The sequence below is a fragment of the Anser brachyrhynchus genome (assembly GCF_964034855.1).
Source record: "Anser brachyrhynchus genome assembly, chromosome: 38".
Lineage (NCBI taxonomy): Eukaryota > Metazoa > Chordata > Aves > Anseriformes > Anatidae > Anser > Anser brachyrhynchus.
The window spans coordinates 171,684-187,811 of NC_137731.1; the positions used below are offsets into that span (position 1 = coordinate 171,684).

Below are 16,128 nucleotides of genomic sequence, written 5' to 3' on the forward strand. Positions count from 1 at the left end.
CCGTGGTGGGGCCAAATGATCTGCCCCATGGTGGGGCCAAATGATCTATCCCATGGTAGATTCAATGGGTTTACCCCATGGCAAGGTCAAAATGTCTGCTCCATGGTGAGGAGGCCTACGACGGGGCCAGTAGATCTACCTCGCGGTGGTCTTCCCCATGATGGGGTCAACATGTCTACCCCATGGCGAGGTCAACAGGTCTACCCCATGACAGGGCCAAATGATCTACCTGCAGAGGGGCCAAAGTGTCTACCCCATGGTGGGGCCAAAAGAGACATCCACCCCACAGTGGTGTCAACAGGTCTGGCTGCAGTGGAGCCGTCTGATTTGGCCCAAAGCTGGTTGTCCTCTCCTGCCCCTACAAGACCTGGGGCAACCGGAGGCACCTCAAGCTCCCAGAGCTGCACTCCACGCGCTGAAGACATGGCGCAAAGCCACGTCATAAAACTTTATTCATCAACATCTCCACAGGGCCCCGCGGCTGGCCCCTGCCCACCCCGGGGCGCGTGTCCCGGTGCTCGGACCGGCCGGCTCCGGGGACCTTCGTCGGGGAGGAGGAGGAGGAGGTGCTGCAGGGCCTGTCCTGCGGCCATCGGAGCTGGGGATGGGCTGGGGCTGGGGGCTCAGTTCCTTCTCATCGTTTCCTGGATCCACCGGGTGTATTTGCAGAGGTTGACGTAGACACCGGGTTTTTGGGGGTCCCCGCAGACGCCCGGGCCCCAGGAGACTATGCCCTGGAGCCGTCCGTCACACACGAGGGGTCCCCCGGAGTCACCCTGCCGGGGAAAGAGGGGTGGCACTTGGGGGCCTGGGGCTCACAGTCTGCCCCATAGATTCACCCCAAATTCGGGGCCATTTCAGGGCCATCCCGGGAACTCCAAAGAGGTGAACATGAAGACCCACCAAGGAGATGTTCTCCTCAATCCCTGCACGACGCCATCTCACCTCCCACCCCTCGTACCCAAATCCCCTCCGGGTGCCGCTGGCTATAATGAGTTGTGTCAGTTCTCATCCCAACACCACTGTGGGGTTCCAAATGATCAGAGGGGTCTGGGGTGGCCGAAACTTGCACCCACCTGGCAGGAGTCGGCACGGTTGCGGGGTTCACCTGCGCACACCATGTTGGGGGTGATGGAGCCGGGGTAGATGCGCCGGCACTGCTCCTCCGAGACGATGGTGACCTTGGCGCAGTGGAGGTCCTCGGGGAAGGTGACTGCGCGTGATGGAGAACACAAAGTCACACGGAGGGTCCCAACTCTGACCTCTCAGACTCTGCCCTGGGGCTTGTCCCCGTGTTTCTCTCAGTGACACCAAGGGGAACCCCAAGGTGACATGGACACCTGGGTTCCTTGGGAGGAGAAGGATGTCCAAGGAACTCCAAGGACATCCTTGGAAGGACGTCCAAGGGTTGTATCAGGATGCCCAGCCATCTGAGTCTTAGGCTACCGGTTTCATACCTTCAGGGCTGGTGGTGGACCCCCATCCTGAGATCTGGCACGTCTTGCCAGGCACTGGACAGTGGGAGGCCAGCGGCAGCGGCTTCACCCGCTCGTTGATGTGGACGGGTTGGAGGAGCTTGACAAGCATCAGGTCACCATCCTTGGTGGCCGGGTCATAGCGCGGGTAGCTGATGACCTTGGCCGAGAGCCGCCTCTGCTCGGAGATGCCCGGATCCTTGGGGCCCCGGCCCCCCAGCCGCACGTTGATGAAGCTAGAGCCAAAGGTTGGATGAACCCATCAAGACAAACCCATCATGGTTGGAGAGGTTGTGGGGGCCCCAAGGACCCCCACAAAACAGGGGCAGGGGCAGAGCTGAGGTCCCAGAAGATGGTGACAAAGGTGGAAGAAGCAAAAGCAGAGAAGGGCAGAGACAAGGTGATACAGAGTCATAAAAAGGGCAGGGTTAAGGTTATATAAAGGCATAAAATGGGCAGAGTTAAGGTTATATGTCGTCGTTGAAGAGGCAGAGCTTGGGTTATAAGTGGCTGGAAAAGGGGGCAGAGTTAAGGTTATAGATAATCATAAAAAAAATAAAAAAAGAGTTAAGTTTATGGACCCCCTTCCCCCCTCAAAAAAAAAAAATAGAAAAAAGAAAAGGGAAAGAAACAGCTGAAGCTACACATGCCCAGAAAATGGGTAGAATTAATGTTATTTGTAAAAATGAGGAGGAAAAGGGCGGAGTTATGGGTATTTGCAGCTCAAGAATGGGAAGAATTAATGTTATTTTTACAAGTGGGGAGGAAAAGGGCAGAGTTAAGGGTACTTGCAGCTCAAGAATGGGCAGAGTTAAGGTTATTTGTACAAATAGGGAGGAAACGGGTGGAGTTAAGGGTATTCGCAGGTCAAGAATGGGCAGAGTTAAGGTTATTTGTACAAATGGGGAGGAAAAGGGCAGAGTTAAGGGTACAGTAGCCCCAAAATAGGTAGAGTGAAACCCGCTGAGATGCCATCAAGCCCCCCAGCCTGCTTGGCCACAGAGAAGGACCCCAGGTCAACCCTGGCTGATTCCCGAGCGGCCTGAGCCCATCGCCACCAACACCCCCCAGACGTTGCTCCCCCATGTCCTCCTACCCCGGGACGTGGCAGTGGGCAGCCGTCAGCACCCAGTTCCTGGCCACCAGCGTCCCCCCGCAGATGAACTTGTCCCCTTTGAAGAGGGCAGCCTGCCAGGGCAGGTCGCAGGAGGTCCCCTCGATCACCCACAGGACGTTCCTCGAGGCTGTGGGGGCAAAGGGACATGGCAGGGGGGACGTGGGCAGCCTGGGACCCAGGACCACTGGACACGGGTGGGCTGGGACCCTCTCCACTGCCACACGTCCCCTGAGCCACGACCAAGGAGGTGAATCAATGGTGGACGAGGCCAACCCAGGCTGGAAGGGACCACTGGGTGGTCAAGGGGCACCTGGGATAGATGGGGGTCTCCAGGGTGGATAGTGGGGGGCATCCTGGGGCACCTGGTGGCCCCTTGAGGCAGATGTGGGGCAACCAAGGTGGACGCGGGGTAGTTGGAAGGCACCCAAGGTGGATGGGAGGCAGCCCCACGCATGGAAGTGGGGCCTCCAGGGTGGTTGGAGGGCACATGGGGTGGACAAGGGGTCCCAGGGTGCATGGGGTGGTCCCATAGGTGGACACGGGACCTGGGGCAGATGAGGAGCATCTGGGGTGGATGTGGGGGTCCCACCTGCACACACAAGACCACCAGGGTAGGTGTGGGACCCCTGGGACGGATGTGAGGGTCCCATGGGTGGACGTGGGGCAGCCAAGGTGGACATAGGTGTCCCATGAGTGAATGTGGGACAACCAATGGGGGTCCCACGGGTGGATGTGGGACATCCAAAGTGGACATGGGGGTCCCACGGGTGGACGTGGGATACCCAAAGTAGACCTGGGGGTCCCACAGGTGGACGTGGGGAAATAAAGGTGGACATAGGAGTCCCATGGGTGGACATCAGACATCCAAAGTGGACACGGGGTTCCCATGGGTGGATATGGGGAAATAAAGGTGGACATGGGGGTCCCATGGGTGGATGTGGGACATCCCATGTGGACACGGGGGTCACACAGGTGGACATGGGACACCCAAAGTGGACATGGGGGTCTCATTGGTGGAGGTGGGGAAATAAAGGTGGACGTGGGGGTCCCACAGGCGGACATGGAACATCTGAAGTGGACACAGGGTCCCATGGGTGGACGTAGGGAAGTGAAGGTGGATATGGGGGTCCCACAATGGACGTGGGACATCCAAAGTGGACATGGGGGTCCCACGGGTGGACGCAGAATTCCTGGGTCAGATGCAGGACCCCCCAGGACCTCTCCTACCTGCAGTCACCAGCACCAGGAGCATCACGACCAGGACCTTCATACCGGAGGGCCAGGAGCTGTGGGGAGACAGCAAGGGGTTGGCTCTGACCCTGAGTGGGCCCTGGCAGGGTGGGGGTCAGGGTGGGGGTCGGGGTGAGGACGTGGGGCACTGGGGAAGGAGGGAAAGGGGAAGGGAATGGGAATGGGAGGAGGAGGAGGAAGGGGAAGGTTACGGGAAGGAAATGACGGGAGGCAAATGAGGATAAGAAGGGAGGATGAGAAAGGGAGGACAGGAGGGCAGAAAGAAGGAAGGGAGGATGAAAAGGAGAAAGGACAAAAAGGAGGAAGGGAGGACGAAAAGGAGGAAGGACAAAAAGGAGGAAGAGAGGACGAAAAGGAGGAAGAAAGGACGAAAAGGAGGAAGGACAAAAAGGAGGAAGGGAGGACGATGAGGAAGGGAGAACAGAAAATGGAAGGGAGGATGAAAAGGAGGAAGGGAGGACAGAAAATGGAAGGGAGGACAGAAAATGCAAGGGAGAACAGAAAATGGAAGGGAGAACAGAAAATGGAAGGGAGAACAGAAAGGGGAAGGGAGGACAGAAAGGGGAAGGGAGGACAGAAAGGGGAAGGGAGGACAGAAAGGGGAAGGGAGGACAGAAAGGAGGAAGGGAGGACAGAAAGGAGGAAGGGAGGACAGAAAATGGAATGGAGGACAGAGAATGGAATGGAGGACAGAGAATGGAAGGGAGGACAGAGAATGGAAGGGAGGACAGAGAATGGAAGGGAGAACAGAAAGGGGGAAGGAAAGACAGAAAGGAGTAAGGGAGGACAGAAAGGAGGAAGGACAGAAAGGAGGAAGGAAGGACAAAAAATGAAATGGAGGACAGAAAGGAGGAAGGGAGGACAGAAAGGAGGAAGGGAGGACAGAAAGGGGAAGGGAGGACAGAAAAGAGTAAAGGAGGACAGAAAGGGGAAAGGAGGACAGAAAGGAGCAGAGAAAGGAGGAAGGGAGGAAGGAGAAGGAGCACAGGAGGCCTGCAGGATAGGAAAGGAGGAGGGAGGGAAGGACGAGGGAAGACAAGAAGGACGAGATGAAGGAAAGGAGGAGGGAGGAGAGATGCGAGGGAAGGACAGGAGCCGCCCCGATTTCCCCCTGGGGCATACCAGGGACCCCCCACCCCCTCCCAATGTCCCCACCCCGACCCTGAGGCCCCACGTTCCTACCGGGGGCTGGCGTGAGGCCGCGCGGCCACGGGGAGGGGAGGCTCCACCCGAGCTGGTGAAGCGCCGCGGCCGCGGGCGCGTCTTCCTCCTGCCACCGCCAGCCCCGGGTTTTTATCTGGGGCCGGAGGAGGAAACAGCTTCCTCCGCCTTCGCTTCTAATCTGGCCACGGCTGTGGCACCTTCCGCCCGGCTCTGGGAAGCCCACACCGTGGGGTGACCCCAGGTGGCACCTGGATGGGTCGGGGGCACCGGGTTGGGATGGGGATGGTCGAGGAGGCCCCACGATGCAGCTCTGCAGGATTCAAACCCAAGATGTGGCTCCTAATTGGTCACGGGACCTCAAGTTGGTTGAGAGGGCACCAGGACACGTGTCCGGTGATGTCAACCCCCAAATTGTGGCTCCTTGTTGGACACTGAGGTTGGAGGAGGATGGTTGAGAAGGCTCCAAGACGCAGCTCTTCTGGGCTGAAACCCAAAATGTGGCTCCTAACTGGCCACAGGACCTCAAGTTGGACGTAGATGGTTGAGAGGACACCAGGACATGTGTCCAGTGATGTCAACCCTAAAACATGGCTCCTCGTTGGACACTGAGCTTGGAGGAGGATGATCAAGAAGTCCCCAAGATGCAGCTCTGCTGTGTTCAAACCTAAAACGTGGCTCCTAATTGGTCACGGGACCTCAAGTTGGTTGAGAGGGCACCAGGACACATGTCCAGCGAAGTCAACCCTAAAACATGGCTCCTCGTTGGACACTGAGGTTGGAGAAGGATGGTTGAGGTGGTTGAGGAGGTGGAGGAGAATGGTTGAGGCCCCAGGATGCAGCTCTTCCAGGCTGAATCCCCCCCAGAATGGCTCTTCATTAGACCCAGGACCTCGAGTTGGACAAAGATGGTTGAGAGGACACCAGGACGAGTCTCCAGTGAAGTCAACCCCAAAACGTGTCTCCTTGCTAGGTGTGAGACCTAGAGCTGGAGAATAATCATCAAGAGGACATCAGGATGCAGCCCTGATGTGGTTGGATCCCAAAATGCATCTCTCCCTTGGGTGCAGGAACCGATGATTGGATGATGTTGGGTGAGAGTTACATCAGGACACGTCTCCTGTGGCTCCATCTGCAAAACGTTGCTCCGTGCTGGGTGGAAGACCTGGGGCTTGAAGAAGGTGGATGAGAAAACATCGACGCGTGGCTCTGACGGGATCAAATCCCAAAGGTGGACACGGGACCTTGGGATGGATGAGGACGGTCAAGAGGGTGCATCTTAGGTGGGGCTGGACCACAGAACATCTCCTTGCTTCATCCAGGGTTGGACGAGGATGGGTGAAGGTGCACCAGGACGTTGGTTCTGAAGGGGTTGGCCCCAAAAAACATCTCCTTGATGGAAGTGGGATCCAGAAATGGAGAAGGCGCGTTGAGAACGTGCCAGGTTCCACCTCCAGCAGGTCAACTCTCAAAGGTGTCTCCTCAACTTGGGGTTGGCCAAGGGTGCTTGAGTGGCACCAGGACGCAGCTTCATCTTTTTTTTGTCCCATTTTCTGTAATTATTTTTTTTTTTTCTGAATTTTCCTCATTTTCTCAGATTTCTTTCTTGCCTTCATTGCCGGCTACCTCTCGGGGCAGACCCCACAGGCATTTCCACCCCATCCCCAAGGCCATGGGGAGGAGGTGACCCCACACCAGGCATCAGGGTTGAGGTGGGGGGGGAACACACCAAGGGACACCCCCATTTCCCTCCCTCCCTCCCTCCCTCCCTCCCGAGGAGGAGGAAACGCGCCCACGTCTCCTCCCCTTCCTCCACACGGGGCCTCCCAGTTGCTCCCAGTTGCTCCCAGTCCAACCCCAGCGGACCCTGGGGAGCCGCCCAGGCCCCGCGACACCTCGGGGGCAGGGAGCCGCTGCCGCGGCCCCGCTCTCGGCCCGAGCGGGTCCTTCCAGTTCTCTGAAAATCCCAGTTTAACCCTGCCCCGTCACTGGGCCGGACTGGGCTGGGCTGGGCTGACTCAGCCCTCTTGGACCGTCTCGACTTGCCCTGGGCACCTCGTTGCCCAACCAGCTCCAGGCTTGTCAAGAGGCCCCTAATGAGCTCGGGTGCTAATTGGGCTCCAGGCAAGTCGGCAGGGTTGTAATTACTCGGCTTTAATTAACCTGGGCTGTCCCAGCCTGCATGGAGCTCCCACAGTGCCCTGCACCAGGGAGGCCGAGGCAGCCCTCGCCCCGATGGGGGAAGTGAAATTAATTTGGGGGGGAGGGAGATTAATTGGGGGAGGTAGAGATTAATTGGGGGGGGGTAGAGATTAATTGGAGGGGTAGAGATTAATTGGGGAGGTAGAGATTAATTGGGGGGGTAGAGATTAATTGAGGGGGTAGAGATTAATTGGGGGAAGTAGAGATTAATTGGGGAGGTAGAGATTAATTGGGGGGGTAGAGATTAATTGAGGGGGTAGAGATTAATTGGGGGAGGTAGAGATTAATGGGGAGGTAGAGATTAATTGGGGGGGTAGAGATTAATTGGGGGGGTAGAGATTAATTGAGGGGGTAGAGATTAATTGGGGGAGGTAGAGATTAATTGGGGGGGTAGAGATTAATTGTGGGGGTAGAGATTAATTGAGGGGGTAGAGATTAATTGGGGGGGTAGAGATTAATTGGGGGAGGTAGAGATTAATTGGGGGGTAGAGATTAATTGGGGGAGGTAGAGATTAATTGGGGGGGTAGAGATTAATTGGGGGAGGTAGAGATTAATTGGGGGGTAGAGATTAACTGGGGGTGGGATTAACATGTGGGGGGTTCTCAGTGCCCTGCCCCAGCAGTTCCCTCATACTGGGGGTCCCAAACTGGTCCCAGTCCCCAGATGGGAATGGTTTCATGGGTGCATCCCCTTAGGTCTGCTCCTCCGTGGCACAGAGGTACCCTAAAGTCTGCCCCCCAAGTGTGGATATAACCATAACTCTGCCCCCCCAAACTGAGATGCCCTTAACTCTGCCCCCCAAAAATGGAGATATCCTTAATTCTGCCCCCCAAAATGGAGATATCATTAACTTTGCCCCCCAAAATGTAGACACCCTTTATTCTGCCCCCAAAATGGAGATACCCTTAAATCTGCCCCTTCATATCATGGAGATACCTGTAACTTTGCCCCCCAAAATGGAGATATCCTTTACTTTGCCCCCCAAAATGAAGATATCCTTTACTTTGCCCCCCAAAATGGAGATGTCCTTAACTCCGCCCCCCAAAATAGAGAGATCCTTAACTCTGCCCCTCCTTATCGTGGAGATACACATAATTCTGCCCCCCAAAATAAAGATATCCTTAACTCTGCCCCCCCAAATGAAGTTATCCTTAACTCTGCCCCCCCCAAAATAGAGATATTCTTAACTCTGCCCCCTCCATATTCACCCCTCAACTCTGCCCCTCTCAAGATTTCCAAGCCTGACCCCCCCCCCCCCCCCCCCATAAGCTCTGACCAACACCCATAGAGGAGGATGCACCCACGCACGGCCACATCCACCCCCCAAACCACCCCCAACCCATTGGGGTCCACTAGAGCCCCCCGAAACCGCAAGACGAGCCCACCACCGGGTTTGCTTGGCCAGAAAGGATTTTATTAAGGGTCTGGGGGCTGGAGGGGGGGCTGCTGGTGCCTAATTTTGCTGCAGGACGCTGCGGATCCACGGGACGTAGCGGCAGACGTTGACGTAGACCCCGGGGCGCTGGGGGTCGCTGCAGATGGAGGGACCCCACGAGACGATGCCCCGCAGCTGCCCCTCGCAGACCAGGGGGCTCCCCGAGTCCCCCTGGGGGAACGGGGACAGGGATGGGGTCCCGTCCCCTCTGTGTCCCCCACCCCCTTAATTCCCCCTCCAACCACCCCAAAGGACAGGGCAAGGGGCAGTTTGGTGGCCACTGGGGGGCACTGGGACCAGTTGGGCTCCCTCCCAGTATGGCACGGACCCCTCTCCCCCCAACACCTTCTGAAGGCTCCCCAAACCTAGAACCCCCTCCACATCGCAAAGATCCCAGTTCTCCCCAGTGCTCCCAGTTGACCCAGTACTCCCAGTTGATGCAGTGCTTCCAATTGCCCCCAGTGTCCCCTTCTTCCCAATGATCCCAGTTCTCCCAGTTGCCCCCAGTGCCCATAATGTCCCAGATTCCCCAGTGCTCACACTTCACCCCTGCTCCACCAGCACTCCCAATACCCCCAGTGACCCCAGTTTCCCCTAGTGTCCCCAGTTGCCCCGTCCTCCCAGTTGCTCCCCGTGCTCCCAGTTGCCCCCAGAGCCCACAACACTCCCAGCATCCCCAGTGCCCCCAGTTGCCCCCAGTGTCCTTAATGTCCCCAATTTCCCAGTGCTCCCACTTCCCCCAGCTCCCCCAGCACTCCAAATAACCCCAGTGCCCCCAGTTTCCCCCAGTGTCCCCAGTTGCCCCCTGTCCTCCCAGTTGCCTCCAGAGCCCACAACTGTCCCTGTGGCCCCAGTTCTCCCAGTTGCCCCCAATGCCCCTGATACCCCATGCTCCCAATTCCCCCCAGCTCCCCCAGGACTCCCAATAACCCCAGTGCCCCCGGTTGCCCCCAGTGCTCCCAGTTGCCCCCAGAGCCCACAACACTCCTGGTGTCCCCAGTGCCCCCAGTTGCCCCCAGTGCCCATAACGTCCCAGATTCCCCAGTGCTCCCACTTCACCCCAACTCCCCCAGCACTCCCAATACCCCCAGTGCCTCCAGTTGCCCCCAGTGCTCCCAGTTGCCTCCAGTGCTCCCAGTTGCCCCCAGAGCCCACAACACTCCCTGTGTCCCCAGTGCTCCCAGTTGCCCCCAATGCTCTTCACATCCTCAATTCCCCAGTGCTCCTAATTCCCCCCAGCTCCCCCAGCACTCCCAATACCCCCAGTGCCCCCAGTGCTCCCAGTTGCCCCCAGAGCCCACAACACTCCCTGTGTCCCCAGTGCTCCCAGTTGCCCCCAGTGCCCTTCACATCCCCAATTCCCCAGTGCTCCCACTTCCCCCCAGCCCCCCCAGCACTCCCAATACCCCCAGTGCCCCCAGTTGCCCCCAGTGCCCCCAGTTGCCCCCAGTGCTCCCAGTTGCCCCCAGTGCTCACCTGGCAGGAGTCGGTAGGCTTGCCCTCGGGGCTGACGCCCCCCGCGCAGAGCATGTTGGAGGTGTAGAGGCGGGGATATGCCCGCCGGCACGTCGCCTCGGGCTGCACCGTCACGTTGGCGCAGTGCAGGATCTTGGGGAAGGATGCTGCCCAAAACACCCCAAAATTCACCCAAAACAGCCCGCCGCCCCGCCAACGCCCTCACGTTGCACAGCCCCCACCCCGAATCCCCAGTGTGCTCCAAAAACCCCAAATCCACCCTTAAAAAAATTAAATCAACTCTTAAAAAAACAAATCAACCCTTAAAAAGAAATCAACACTTAAAAAAAGTCAACACTTAAAAAAAAAGACAAAATCAACCCTTAAAAAAAATAAAAAAAAACAAAACCAACCTTTAAAAATAAACAAAATCAACTCTTAAAAAAAATAAAAATCAACCCTTAAGAAAACCAAAATCAACCTTTAAAAACAAACAAAATCAACCCTTAAAAAAATAATAAATCAACCCTTAAAAATAAACAAATCAACCCTTAAAAAAAAAAAATCCCCATATTTCTCCCCAAACCCAAGGTTGCCCCCTAAACCCCAGATCGCTCCCAAGAAACCCCAAACCCACAGATTGCACCCTGACCCCCCAAACAAACTCCCGAACTCCAAAATTGCCCCCCTAAATCCCCAAATCTTTCTCCAAAAGCCCCTATTTTTTCCCCCAAGTCCCGTTTTTCCACGAATATCCCTCAAATTCTACACCCCAAAGATCCGATCTCTCTGAAACATTCCCAGATTGGTCCCCAAGCCCCCAAAATTCTCATTTTTAGGTCAACCCTCTATTATACTTCTCCCAACCCACTTTATTTGGGGCTCCACCCCCTAACTCTGGGGTCATCCTATTGACACATCACCATTGCAATTGCCATCCCCATGGCCTCCCCCTTTCATTTTGGGCTCAAATCCCATCGCTTTGGGGCCAGACCACTCCCAAAAGCCCCATATCATGGCATCCCTCTCCATTTTGGGCTCAAATTCCTCCACTCTGGGGCCATACTTTGGGGTCAGTCCATTGACGACACTACAAAAATTGCCATTATTATTGCCTCCCCCTCCTTTTTGGGCCCAAATCCCCTACTTTGGGGTCAAACCATTAACATGTGACCTCAAAGACATCCATCACCATGGCCTCCCCCTACATTTTGGGCCCAAATCTCTTTCTTTGGGGTCAACCTATTGACATGCAACCACAAAGACCACTGTCACTGTGGTCTCCCTCTCTATTTTGGGCCCAAATCTCCTACTTTGAGGTCAACCCAACGACATGCAACCACAATGACCTCCATCACCATGGACTCCCCCCCTATTTTGGGCCCAAATCTCTTACTTTGGAGTCAACCCATTGACATGCAACCACAAAGACCACCATCACCGTAGTCTCCCCCTCCACTTTGGGCCCAGATCCTCAAATTTAGGGTCAACCCAGCGACACACAACCACAAAGAACCCCATCCCCATGGGCTCTCCCACCATTTTCGGCCCAAATACTCTTCCTTTGGGGTCAAACCATTGACATGACACTACAAACGTCACCATCACCATGGTCTTCTCCTCCACTTTGGGCCCAAATCTCCTACTTCGGGGTCAACCCATTGACGGGACGCCACAAAGACCACCATCACCATAGTCTCCCCCTCCACTTTGGGCCCGGATCCTCAACTTTAGGGTCAACCCAACGACACACAACCACAAAGAACCCCATCCCCATGGGCTCTCCCACCATTTTGAGCCCAACTACCACTTTGGGCCCCAACCCTTTGGTTTGGCTTCATACCCTGGGGGCTGGTTGTGGTTCCCCAGCCCGAGACGAGGCAGGGGGTGCTGGCTGCGGGGCAGCGGGTGCCCAGGGGCAGAATCTGCACAGCGGGGCCCAAATTCGCCGGCCGACGCAGCTGCACCAGCATCAGGTCGTGCTCCTTGGTGGTGTGGTTGTATCTGGGGTGGAGGACGAGGCGACTCGCCAGGCGAAACTGCTCCGTCCCATCCAGGCTCCCCAGGTTATACTCGCCCAAACGCACCATCATCAGCCTGTGGTGGGAGAATTTGGGGGGTTGGAGGGGCCACGTGGGGCTCTTGGTGGGGTGGGAAGGGCAGGGTTAAGGGGGCAGGGGGTGGGATGAGGAATGGGGAAGGAGTTAAGGGAGGAAGACTGGGGGACAGAGTTAAAGGGAAAAAGGGCAGAAATGCAGAGAAAAGGGCAGAGTTAAGGTGACAAGGGGGCAAAATTTGGGTGAAAAGCAGAAACACAAAAAAAGGGCAGTGTTAAGGTGAATGGGGGCAGAGTTAAGGTGAAAAGGAACAGAATTTGGGTTAAAAGAGCAGAAACACAGAAAAGGAGCAGTTTTAAAGTGAATGGGGTCAGAGTTAAGGTGAAAAGGGGCAGAAATACACAGAAAATAGCAGAGTTAAGGGTAAAAGCGTAGAAATATGTAGAAAAGGGGCAGAGTTAAGGGTAAAAGAGTAGAAATACATAGAGAAGGGGCAGAGTTAAGGTGTAAAGGGAAGAAATCTGTAGAAAAGGGGCAGAGTTAAGGGTAAAAGAGTAGAAATACATAGAAATGGGGCAGAATTAAGGTGAAAAGGGCAAAAATAAATAGAGAAGGGGCAGAGTTAAGGTCAAGAGGGCAGAAATATGTAGAAAAGGGGCAGACTTAAGGGTAAAAGAGCAGAAACACGGAAAAGGGGCAGAGTTAAGGTGAAAATTGGGCAGAGCTAAGGTGAAAAGCAGCATCACCAAGAAAAGGGGCAGAAAGACAGAACGAAGGAGCACCAGGGGGTCTGGGTCCCATGGGGGTGGTTGAAGAGGTGCCCCCCCCCCCCCCCCAAATTTTCTTCCCCCCACCAGCTCACCCTTGGGCGTAGCAGTGGGCGGCGCTGAGCACCCACTGGGGGTGGACGAGGGTCCCGCCGCAGCGCAGCCGCATGTCCTTGAAGAGGGCCACCTGCCAGGGCTGGCTCCTGGGGGTGCAGGGGCGCCCCCCGATAACCCGCGTGCCGTTGGTGTCCGCTGCGGGGAGGGGAGGGGGCACACGCGCGTGCGCGTCATGCCTGGGACCCCCCACGATCCCTCCCCAAAAAAATCACCCTCTCCCACCCTCCCTGAACGCACGTGTCGGGGAGGTGACCCCCTTGCACACGCGTGTCGGGGAGGTGACCCCCTTGCACACGCGTGTCGGAGCTCACCTTTGGCGGGGAGCACCAGCGCCGCCATCAGCAGCAGGGCCGGGAGTGGGGACAGCATTCTGGGGAGAAAGGGGGGTGCAAATGGGGGTCCTGAGCTGCCCCGGGGGCAAATAGGGGCCGGGATTTTCCCCCGGGGGGGGTAATTAAGGGGCAGGATCTGCCCCTTAGGGAAAATGGGGTCCAGAAACAGCCATGGAGAGGTACAAAGGGGTTGGATGTGCCCGAGGATGGAGGGGTGGGGGTGGTCCTAAAATTGGCCCCAAGGGCAAGCAAAGACCCCAGGTTTGCCCCAAGGGGAAACTGAGGCACCGAGTCTGCCCTCGGGGGGCAAAAAATGTCCCTGAATCTGTCCCTGGGGGCAAAAGAAGACCCAAATCTGCCCCAGAGGGGCTAAAAAAGCCCTTGAACCTGCACCTGGGGGCAAAAGAAGACTCTGAAAGCCATCCCGGGGGCAAAAAGAGACCCCGAATTTGCCCCTAGGGGCAAAAGGAGGCACTGAATCTGTCCTTGGGGCAAACAAAGACCCCAGATTTGTCCCTAAAGGCAAAAAAAGACCCCAAATCTGCCCCAAGGGGGGGCAAAAAAACCCTGAACCTGCACCTGGGGCTAAAAGAAGACCCCAGAAGTCACCCCTGGGGGTAAAAATCAACCCCAAAATTTACCCCTGGGGGTGATGGTGGCGGTGGGGGAAAAACCCCAAATTTACCCCCGGGGGCCAAACCCATCCCGGCTCACCTGCAGCCGGTCGGCTCCGTCTCGGCGTCTCCCCGCGACCCGGAGCTTTTATCCCGGCACGGCCCCGCGGGGCGCGACGGAAGGATTCGCCCCGCCGGGGGGGCGCCGCCCGCCCGCGATGGGGCAACTTGTGGGGCAGGGCAGGGCCCGGGGCTGACGTGGCCCTGAGCGGGAATCGTGTCAAGGTTGGTTGGGGGTCATGGGCCAAAAACTGGGGGGGTCCCAAACATCCCTATGGGGGGGGTCCCTGCCCCATAGAGGGGTCTCCCACCCATCACTAGCCATGTTTTGGGGGGGTCATTACCCAACAAAGGGGTCTTGCACCCATAGAGGGGGCTCCCATCCATCCCTAAGGGGGTCCCTGCCCCATATTGGGGTCTCTGATCCATCACTATTGGGGTCCCTGCCCCATATTGGGGTCTCCCACCCAACCCTATAGGGGTCTCTGCCCCATAGAGGGGTCTTCTACCTATCAGCACCCATGGTCTTGGGGTCACTACCCTACAAGGGGGGCTCCCACCCATCCCTGCCCCATAGAAGGGGCTCCTACCCATCCCTATGGGGTCCCTGCCCCATATTGGGGTCTCTGATCCATCACTATGGGGGTCCCTGCCCCATATTGGGGTCTCTGATCCATCACTATGGGGGTCCCTGCCCCATAGTGGGTCTCTGATCCGTCACTATTGGGGTCCCTGCCCCATATTGGGGTCTCTGATCCATCACTATAGGGGTCCGTGCCCCATAGAGGGGTCTTCTACCTATCAGCACCCATGGTCTTGGGGTCATTACCCTACAAGGGGGGGCTCCCACCCATCCCTATAGGGGTCCCTGCCCCATATTGGGGTCTCTGACCCATCACTATAGGGGTCCCTGCCCCATAAGGGGGGGGGGTCTCCCACCCATCCCTGCCCTATAAAGGGGTCTCCCAGCCATGATTTGGGGCTCATTATCCCCCCACCCAATGACTCGGGGGTCCCCGTGGGCACCCCCAGTGAGTCCCCCCCCATCCCCTCCCAGTACATCCCAGTAGCCAACTGGGAGGCGCTGGCCCTGTGGGGCTGAGTCACGGGGCACGGTTAAGCCAGGGTGGGACTCGGGGACGCCCCGGTCCCTTCCGCGCCTCGGGGTCAGGGTGGGGGCCCCGGGTTCCCCAAAAAGGGGGTGGGGGTGTGGGGGCACCTATAGGTGCTGCCCCCCCCCCCACACACTTGTAGGGGGATATGTGGGGCTAAGGTGTATGGGGGCGGGGCAAGGGAGGAGGGTCTAGGGGGTATTTAGGGGGTCCTGGGGGCGTTATAGGGGTCTAGGGGTTATTTTGGGGGTCTGGGGGGGCTATAGGGGGTCTCAGGGGGGATTTGGGGGGTGCTGGGGGGGCTATAAGGGGTCTAGGGGGTATTTAGGGGGTCCTGGGGGGCTATAGGGGGGTCTCAGGGGTATTTATGGGGTCCTGGGGAGGGCTATAAGGGGGTCTCAGGGGTATTTGGGGGGTGTTGGGGGGGCTATAGGTGGTCTAGGGGTTATTTTGGGGGTCCTTCGGGAACTATAGGGGGTCTTGGGGGGCATTCGGGGGATGCTGGGGGGGCTATAAGGGGTCTCGGGGGTATTTAGGGGTTCCTGGGGGCGTTATAGGGGGTCTCAGGGGTATTTATGGGGTTCGGGTAGGGCTACAGGGGGTCTCAGGGGGGGATTTGGGGGGTGCTGGGGGGGCTATAAGGGGTCCAGGGGGTATTTAGGGGGTCCTGGGGGCGTTATAAGGGGTCTCAGGGGGTATTTAGGGGTTCCTGGGGGTGTTACAGGGGGGTCTCAGGGGGTATTTAGGGGATTCTGGGGAGGGCTATAGGGGATCTCAGGGGTATTTAGGGGGTTCTGGGGGGGCTATAAGGGGTCTAGGGGGTATTTAGGGGGTCCTGGGGGCGTTATAGGGGCCTCAGGGGGTATTTAGGGGGTTCTGGGAAGGGCTATAGGGGGTCTCAGGGGTATTTGGGGGGTGCTTCGGGGGCTATAGGTGGTCTAGGGGTTATTTAGGGGGGTCCTGGGGGCGTTA

At 57.3% G+C, this 16,128-nt stretch overlaps 2 protein-coding genes across 2 annotated transcripts; both read right to left on the reverse strand.

Moving 5' to 3' along the window:
• Positions 1-413: 413 nt before the first annotated feature.
• Positions 414-5,174, reverse strand: LOC308184601 (kallikrein-8-like). Its single transcript, XM_080571804.1, has 6 exons — positions 5,026-5,174; positions 3,820-3,878; positions 2,572-2,719; positions 1,458-1,711; positions 1,077-1,213; positions 414-776 (listed from the first exon to the last, which is right to left on the reverse strand). The coding sequence occupies exons 2-6, from the start codon at positions 3,860-3,862 to the stop codon at positions 624-626; spliced, it is 735 nt and encodes a 244-aa protein (XP_080427930.1). The 5' UTR covers positions 3,863-3,878; positions 5,026-5,174; the 3' UTR covers positions 414-623.
• A 3,425-nt stretch (positions 5,175-8,599) lies between these two features.
• LOC308184602 (kallikrein-15-like) lies at positions 8,600-14,236 on the reverse strand. Its single transcript, XM_080571805.1, has 6 exons — positions 14,085-14,236; positions 13,350-13,408; positions 13,017-13,173; positions 11,941-12,194; positions 10,119-10,264; positions 8,600-8,813 (listed from the first exon to the last, which is right to left on the reverse strand). Exons 2-6 carry the CDS (start codon positions 13,405-13,407, stop codon positions 8,661-8,663), a joined length of 768 nt encoding a protein of 255 aa, XP_080427931.1. The 5' UTR covers position 13,408; positions 14,085-14,236; the 3' UTR covers positions 8,600-8,660.
• Between the last annotated feature and the right edge of the window lie 1,892 nt (positions 14,237-16,128).